This window comes from Durio zibethinus, chromosome 18, assembly GCF_047325235.1.
Source record: "Durio zibethinus cultivar Kanyao isolate XHJ-2024 chromosome 18, ASM4732523v1, whole genome shotgun sequence".
In the NCBI taxonomy this organism is placed as follows: Eukaryota; Viridiplantae; Streptophyta; class Magnoliopsida; order Malvales; family Malvaceae; genus Durio; species Durio zibethinus.
In genome coordinates, this window is record NC_143179.1 from 10,178,870 (window position 1) to 10,187,829 (window position 8,960).

The following is an 8,960-nucleotide window of genomic DNA, read 5'->3' on the forward strand; positions in this document are numbered from 1 at the left end:
ATTTCTCTCGATTTTAAAATACTTTATGTCTGACGATCTCAAAATTGTTACGAAACATGGGTTCGACAATTTGATGTACTAGTATATATAGCATATAATCAATGTAGTCTTACAATTACTGATTGATGCAATCACGTGCAGAACACCGATACAGTGGCACCTGGCCGTTGTCAAGCTACATGGTATTCTACTCTTCTTATTTTTACCTTGTTTTTGGAGAATTAGAGTTTACACTTTAGTCTACTTTAGATGATGCCTGTTTTCCCACTTTTATGCCAAATGTGGTGAAATGATAAAATAGTGCATCAAGCATCTTAACGTGTATTTTTTTTTTTGGACCGTTTGCCCATTTTCGTCAAACCAATCCTTTTTATCTCTACCAAGGGGAATGGGTTAAATTATACATAGGAAAAAGAACAGTGTTATTTACATGCTCACTTCAACTTTTCATACCTCATTATTATTAACATTCGTTTCGCTTTTTCTTCGCACTGAAACCAAAACACTAATTTACTAAAAAAACTCAAACACTTATCACTGAAACCAAAACACTAATTTACTAAAAAAACTCACACTTATCAGCTCTTCTCTTTTTTTTCATTGAAAATCCTAAACCTTTAAAGGATTAAGTGTCAAATCAAATCTCAATCACTCATTGATATTAGATAATTTAGAATAATAGATAAATTATTTTTTTAATTTATTTTTAAAAGATTTAAAATTTTAAGTTTAGAGATATGATTTGAGGCAGTGATTTGAGCATTCCAAAAATAAATTTTTGAAAATTATTGAAAGTTTTCGAAATTGATGTCTAAAAAAATGTACTGAAATTTTACTTTCGAGATCCTTTAAAAGCTTTTAGATATTCACTTTCAAAAACCTTTAAAAATTTCCAAAAATGTATTTCCAAAATTTTTCAATGATTTTCGAAATTCATTTTTTATATATTTCAAAACTTTCAGAAAAGGTTTTCGGTACACAATAATTTTCGACCACCAATAGAGACCAAATAATTTTTCAGTATACAAGAATTGACCTTATTATATTATCAATAGACTGGCAAATCCGTGAATAGGAAGCTTTGATCTTTTGACCACTAGGCGTTGTCCGTTCAATATCATTTGCAACATTTTACAATTCTGATAGATGTGTATCTGAGATGAATCGCTAAGTGTGAAAAAGTAATTGTGCAAATTGGTTGCTGCACCATATGCGATGAAGTGTGATTGCCTCATCTCACATGATGCAATAACCACTTGCACAATCTCTCTTTATAATTAACGATTTTTTTCAAATGCATTTTTGTTAGAATTGATAAAATGTTTTGAATGTTATTAAACGGATAATACCTTACCAAAAGATTAAAGATTTTTATTATCGAATTTAAATATCGCATACATTAGAGTAATAATTACAAACTCATTTAGATCGTAACAAAAGACATCGTGATATTCTCATGACAAATATTAATCAAAAAATTGTAACAAAGAAACTAAAGTAAAAAATTTACTTCTGAAAATGTATTTTTAGATAATTACAATGTTTTTTTGGAAATGCATTTATGGATAATTGCAATATTTTCTAAAAATGAATTTTCAATAAAGTTAAAATGTTTTTAAAAATTTATTTTCCATAATTTTTGAGAAAGAGTGTTAAAAACAAAAAGATAATTAACTAATAAATATTTAAGTAATTTTTTTATTGATTAATTCTTTTGGGATGTATTGAAAAATTTTTGAATGCAAATAGGTTACGTGCAGTTAGCATGCAATGCATTAACCAATTCCCTATTTTGTCTTATTCCAGCTCTTTTTTCGTTTCCCTCTCTGTCTGTCTCTTTTTTCTTTTTTTTTTTTTGAATCAGCTTCATTATGATCTGTGCCAAAACAATATTTACATGTATATAGATGTGGCTATCCACCATGTTCGAGCATTGAAAGGAGTATTTGGCTCCCAACCTTCAATTGTAGGCACTTGCGCAGCCTCGGTAAGAAAGGCATAATAAACTTCCTCTAGCAGGTTCCAGGCTTTGTTTTGATCAGCTTTCTGTGGTAAAAGATATGGCTGCCAAAGCCTTCCTCCTTTTCGTTATTGCATTCTTCTTTCTGGCCTTGTCCACCACCACCTCTTCCGCTTTCAACATCACCAAGGTGCTCGGACAATACCCTGAGTATGGCACTTTCAACAACCTTCTCAGCCAGACCAAACTCGCTGAACAAATCAGCCATCGTCAAACCATTACCATACTAGCCTTGGACAACGATACAATTTCCTCCATCGCAAACAGGTCCACCGATGAACTCAAGAAGATCCTCATGAACCACATTATCCTTGACTACTTCGATACCCTCAAGATCCAAAAGCTGGGAAAGAAGAGCGCCATTCTCACCACATTATATCAAACCACTGGCATGGCTATGGAACAACAAGGGTTCTTGAACCTTACCAGGATAGGCCCAGGTGATGTTGTGTTCGGTTCAGGCGTGAAGGGTGCACCTCTAGTTTCTAAGCTTTTGGGGTCTGTGGTTGCCCAGCCTTTCAACTTATCAGTGCTTCACGTTAGCACACCTATTGTGGCTCCTGGCTTTGGTGATCCCGTCCTTGCTCCTCCACCACCACCAGGTTCCAAGCCACCGGCCCCTGCTCCCAAGAAGGCCGAGGCCCCTGCACCCTCGGAGGAGGAGGAAGGTGATGATGAAGGGGAATCCCCAGATGGTGCACCCTCCCCTGCTCCATCAGCTGATGCACCAGCGGCTGATGCTCCAACCAAAGGGAAGTCGCCCCCATCACCCAAAGATGCTGATGAAGAAGAAGAAGCGGAAGCACCTGCTCCTTCCGCTTCTTCTAAAGTAGTGGGTTCACGCATAGCCGCTGCAACAGTGATAGGTTTGGTCGCAAGCTTTGTAGCCTTCTAAGATACTTGATGTTTTATAAAGTGGAGAGATAAACTTAAATTTATTACTATAACGAAAAGCGAGGGGGTGGGCTTGATTATTGGGTCACACCCATATCCAACGTGCAATCGCTAATCCTCTGACATGAGAATGATCGAAGGGAAGATAAATTTGTGAGCTCCATTTTTTTTTTTCTTTTTAATCGTGAAATCCCTAATTCCTATTTTTGATAAAGAAATCCCGACCCTATTTTACCAAACCCTGTCATAATATTATTGCAAAGTCTTTTTTTTTTTTTTGAAAAGCATATTATTGCAAAGTCTTGATTCCAAAACAAGCATAAAAAACCCTCAATTTTACACACCAAACCATATAAATATAAACCTCCAAATTAGACCATTAACCATATAAATATATTTTCACACCATAAACCAGAAGATGCAAAATACAGAGGTTTTGTTCAAGGGGAAAAAAATGGAAAACGTGGAGCAGTTGCACAAAGGCAAAGAAGAAAACATAATGGTTGCTTCGGAAGCAATACTAACATGAAAATTTTCAAGGCATTAGCAAAAGCAAAGGTCAAGAGTGTCATTACAGTAGCCTACATCTACCAACAATATCCAGAATACCTATACATCTAAAATCATTTCTTGACAGCATGAATGATCAAGAATAGAAGTTAACACAAAACATGAAGTTTTTTTTTTTTTTTTTACCAAGCCTTCCTTTCACAAGGCAAGTTCATCAGGTAAAACCACAAAATGTTGTCACCGTAACAATCAGAACATACTTCCAGTTCTATGCACATATAGTCTCTTCATTTGATCTTGTCAATGATATCCGAGATCAACTTCTCCATGTCAAGGTCTTTCATTGGTTTAAATGGTCGCTTCATGTCCTGCAAAACAATTAGCATAATAGCAGCTAACTTAGTAAGAGGTTTTTGCAATAATTTGCTAGACATCTCAGACATATGAAATGTTAAATCAAATTCCTCTACAATATAATGAACATTTCTTTAGAAGGAGAACAAAGAAACCAAATTTATTCTAGTAAAAAAGAAACAGTGCCACTCATCATCAAAAGAAATACTAGCAATCAATGATACATACACATTTATTTATATCAAATGCCAACGGTATCATGCTGCGTTCTAAAACGGTAACAGAGTCACAGAAAAAAAAAAAAACAAAAACAAATATAAATCATTCATTTCACAAAACGCAACTAGTCTATTGAATCTGTTTTGCATCAAGAACCTTAACATAACAGTTGATTTACCATCCTATTATCAACTAATTTGTATGACAATTTCATTTTTTTTTCATAAATAAGATTTCTGTAATTACTAAATCAGTTTAACAACTATGCATATATATTAAATGGAAAATAGGGAATGAATATAGAAGGATAACCCCAAAAAGTGAGTATTGAAGGTGATATATAACCACAAAATTAAGTAAAATAAATTAGCGATTCATAAGTACTGCAAGAACAAGTTTTACCAGCAGACTTATGAACTTCTCACCACTTTCCTCTCTTATTTCGAAGCAACCTCTTCTTGGCTGTTGGAAATTTACAAAAGTGAGTGATAGATCAGCTATGAAATAGACATTGCAACAGAAAAATCAATAGCAAAGGAAAAAACAGATTTCCGGAAGGATCTTTAAACCCAGAACAGAAAACACAAGCACATTTAGAGCAAAGATAGCCAAAGATGTGAAAAATCATGAAACCATACAAACATCATGATCAAGACATCTCTTTCTAACTAGAAATATCAATTTGATTAACAAATTGGCCCATCAAAGATACTTGGCCCTTGTAAAATAGATAGAGAACTGATAGCAATATTGCATACCATAACATAGAAATGTTGGGAGTTCAATACAATTAAGCTTTGAAAATAACACCCCAATATATGGTTATTATTTGAGCCACAAATGCTCACATCCAACATCACACATTATGTATGAATATGATTTCAATTTCACCATTTTCACCATAAAATAAAAAACAAATGGATCTTAATCTTGAAAAAAAGAGGATCTTTGAATTTGAAGGGAATTAACAAAAAAAAAATAAAAAACAAAGCAAGAGATTTAGTTCATCTTACTTTATGAAAACCAGTTATCAGATAATCTAAGCATCTATAACATCATGTCCACAGTAGGTTTGTATGACAGTGGCCGGTACAATTAAAATTTAAGATAGAACCACATGAACTATAGTTTCAGAGAATGATAGCAGAACACTCTATTGTATGCTTAAAGAGAGTTGAAATTGTACAATATAAATGCCATTAAACAATAGAGGATTACAATAAGAAATAAACAAAAAGACCATCCATATTTTTTGTAGAAAAAGAACAAGGCTTCTCAGCTAAAAGATGAGAAAGAAAAAAAATTCATCCCTTCATAGGTGTCCACTGCAAACAAGATACTTAAAGGTGTTAGTCAAACAAAGTCGAACAGCAAGTTAACTGGAGAGATTATTTGGTGAGCAAATAATGTTAACCTTTTCAGGGTTGAGCAACACTCTGATGCCAGGGACACCTTTCTGCAAACCATCTCTGACTTGAAAGGCCCTTGTCTTGAATGAATTGCATTGCTTGCTAGAGAAAAAGAATCATAAACAAAGAAAAGGATGTCATACAGCAGAAAAAGGAAAAGAATGTTTCAAGTTTGTGAGGACCTAAGTATCATTCAATCCAATCCATCGAAAGAGGACCAAGCCTAAATACCTGAAACAAAGGAGGGAAGGGTTGCACTTTTTTACTATCACGTAGATTTCGTTTTCCTTCTTGTTACATCCAAAATCCAATGGTGAGCAATAATTTAGAGATTTTTTAAATTGGAAAAAGGACGAAACCAAGTAAAATGGCGGGCCAAAGTAATTAGTTGCAGAGAACATAATGAACCAAAAACAACTACTGTAACACTAGAAGTAGAATTTAGAAACGTCAGTTTCTTAGTTGTATTTGTACATGTATTTTCATAGTTCCCAAAAAGTCTACCCCAATTCGTGGTTGCCTTGCGTTACGGATTTAACATTAGCCAAATCGTTGCAAAACCCTGAAGTAAATCAAGACGGTCATCGGAACTAGAAAAGCTTGCAACACTGCTAATTCAATTTTTCTTCTTGCTAGCCTCTTCAATTTTTAATTTGGAAAGACAATATAATTGCTCTTTACAGATCAGATTTCTTTAACAAAAATCAAATATTAATACTGCTAGAGCTACTTCGTGGAGTAGTTAGTTCTTTTAAAGGAAAAACAAAACAAAAATAACTTACCAGTGTTCCACTACTACAGTCTTGTTGTGGGACCCATCCTCAGCGACGGTCAAATCCTCAGGCGCAGCTTCGGCTTTGGCTCCCTCCTCAACAGCCACAGCCTCCTTGACTTTCTCCACAGACTCTTTCTTCTCCTTGGTACTTGCTTTCGCCCTTGCCTTTGGTTTCTCCTTTTTGGTCTGAGTCAACCCGGAAGACTTGCCATCCGGCTGCCTTGTCCTGCTCCGAGTCACCCTCTTCAACGTCTCTTGACCTTGAGGTTTGGCTTGCTCCTCGTCTCCGTCCCTCGCCTTTCGCTTCCTGGGCGCCATTTCTCTCTTTCCCTCTCTTGTTTCCTTGGATGTTGAGCGTTGCGTTGCCTTGCGTATGACGGTCTTCCAAGCGGCAGCTGATATTTTTGGCGATCCCGCGCTCTACTTCGGTGGTGTATTTGAACGAACGGCTGGGATTAGCTCACTCGCTCCTTGCATCAATGATCATGGCCCCTGATTATTTAAACTATGTACGAACAGACGATAAGGGTCTGGACATAAATGGAAGGACGGAAATGTGCCACCTGCTACAAGCACTGCATCATAGCCTTTTCATAATCCTTACAGCAATATAATCCCATCTTATATGTTGACAACCTTCTTTTTTTTTTTCGGGCCTTAGGAGTTATCCCGTAACGTGTTATATGTTGGCAATTATTTATTATTTTTTGTTTATGAGCTATAAATGCGTGGATTTTTGGATTTAAATATTTTTTATTATTTTTTTAGTACTAATATTAATATATCTAGTTTATAATTTTATATTTTAATTTATTTTTATTAGTCGATGTCATAATGATATTTTATTCGAGAAATTCGATCATTAAATTTTTTAAAATTACTATTAATTTTTTAAAAAATATGATTAATCATTCAAAAATATTATATTTTAATAAAAATTTTAAAATTAATTAAAATTAATTAAAAAAATTTAGATTTACAAAATTAATGTTGAATTCGAGAATACGATTATAAGTAAAAAAAAATTAATACCCTCACATCATCTATTCAAAAAATGATATCGATTAAACATATGTAATTTTTTAATTATGAGAATATGGTCTTTTTTATATTTAAATTTAATTTTTTTAAATTTATTTATTAAAAATATATATTTTTTGTTGTGAAGTTAGAATTATTATTTTTGTATTTTGTAAATTCTCTAACATTTTATCAAAATTTATAAAAAATCTTTATTTGAAAAATATTTCAAAAAAAGTAACCATTTACAAAATTCTTAAAATCTTGTCATATAATATTTTATTTATTTATTAGAATGATTTTAAGAACATCTTAAATTTTTGGTAAGATCCCAAAATCTATTAAACGGATTTTAGAATTATCTCAATTTTTTATCGAAATTTTAAAAATTTTAAACAAATTTTATTATCATCTTAATTTTTTGACAAGATCCTAAATGAACCTATTATTTTATTAATGATAATTAAGGGATTTAATTAATTAATTAATTATTATTTTGATTATTTTAATTTTTTATTATTATTTATTGTTTATTATTATTTCTTTTTTATTATTTAAATGAATAATTTATCTAGTAAAATTTTTTTTTGTTTTTTGTTTTCAATTATCCCAACTCTATGATAAAATTCAAAAATATTTTTTTTACTTGCATTAATTAAAAAATTGAATTCTGTCAATTTTCTTTAAATATTGTTTTGAAAAAATTATTCAAATAAATAATTGTTGTTATTTTTTATTTTATTTTTTATATAATAAAAGTAATTTTTTGAATCATCCTAACACTTTAGCAAAATTTAAAAAATATTTTTTTTTGAATTTTATATATATTCCATTTATTAAAGTGAGATAGAATTATTTTCATTTTTCTTAATAATTATTATATATATTTACATTTTTTAGGATTTATTTTAAATTAAAAGTTGTTATTTACTCTTAATTTTAGTTAAAATTATCACTTGTAATGATTTTTTTTGTTTAAAAATATCTAACAAAAAAATAATTAAAAAAAATAAAAATGAAAAAAAAAATCCCACCAAACAAGTCGGGTCAACGTGCGGGTTGCAGGTCGTTCCATTGATCTTGGCTCCAAAATGATGCTGTTTTGATAAGCTTATAAAATGTCTTTTTTTTTTTTTTTCATTTCCCTTTCTCTCTCTCTAAAAAACAAGAGCTTCTTTCTCTAGAATTTTAACCTGTTGCTAGCAATCGTGTAATCTAGTTTTTAGCCAGTTGCTACCATGCACTGGTGGCCAAAAAGTTCTACCAGTGCCAAAAAGTTAAAAAAAATCTAAAATCCGACCAACTTTTTAGATTTTGATGATCCAAAAACTCAACCAGTTGACAAAAAATTCATCAATTGTTAAAAAATTCAAAGTTTTTTTAGATTTCAACGGTCTTAAAATTCTTTTTAAAAAATTTAAAAAATAGCTCGAATGATCTTTTTTATCTCCCAAACTCTTTTTTGAAATTGATTTTTTCAAAAAAAAATAAAAATCAAACACGCAAAATCCATATTTTTATTCTCGGGTATTTTTTTAAAATTTTTTTTGACTTTGCTGCTGGTTCCTCCTCTAAGAGGATTGTGTTTTTTTTTTTTGTGCTTGTACGTGTTTGTTTATGAACCCAGTAACTAACCAAAAAAAGTACCTTTATTTATTTTTTATTTTTTTTACAATAACCTCCATTGATTCTCTCTCTGTGTTCTAGGAATCTATCTAGGCTTTGTGTTATGTTTTTCCTCATTTTTTTGCTTGCAAGA

The 8,960-nt window shown here is 31.7% G+C and overlaps 1 protein-coding gene and 1 pseudogene across 1 annotated transcript; one reads left to right on the forward strand and one right to left on the reverse strand.

Moving 5' to 3' along the window:
- Positions 1–1,923: 1,923 nt before the first annotated feature.
- LOC111299460 (fasciclin-like arabinogalactan protein 3 pseudogene) lies at positions 1,924–3,039 on the forward strand (annotated as a pseudogene).
- A 382-nt stretch (positions 3,040–3,421) lies between these two features.
- On the reverse strand, positions 3,422–6,866 carry LOC111299461 (uncharacterized). Its single transcript, XM_022894658.2, has 4 exons — positions 6,189–6,866; positions 5,412–5,508; positions 4,400–4,459; positions 3,422–3,792 (listed from the first exon to the last, which is right to left on the reverse strand). The coding sequence occupies exons 1-4, from the start codon at positions 6,497–6,499 to the stop codon at positions 3,712–3,714; spliced, it is 549 nt and encodes a 182-aa protein (XP_022750393.2). The 5' UTR covers positions 6,500–6,866; the 3' UTR covers positions 3,422–3,711.
- Positions 6,867–8,960: the final 2,094 nt, after the last annotated feature.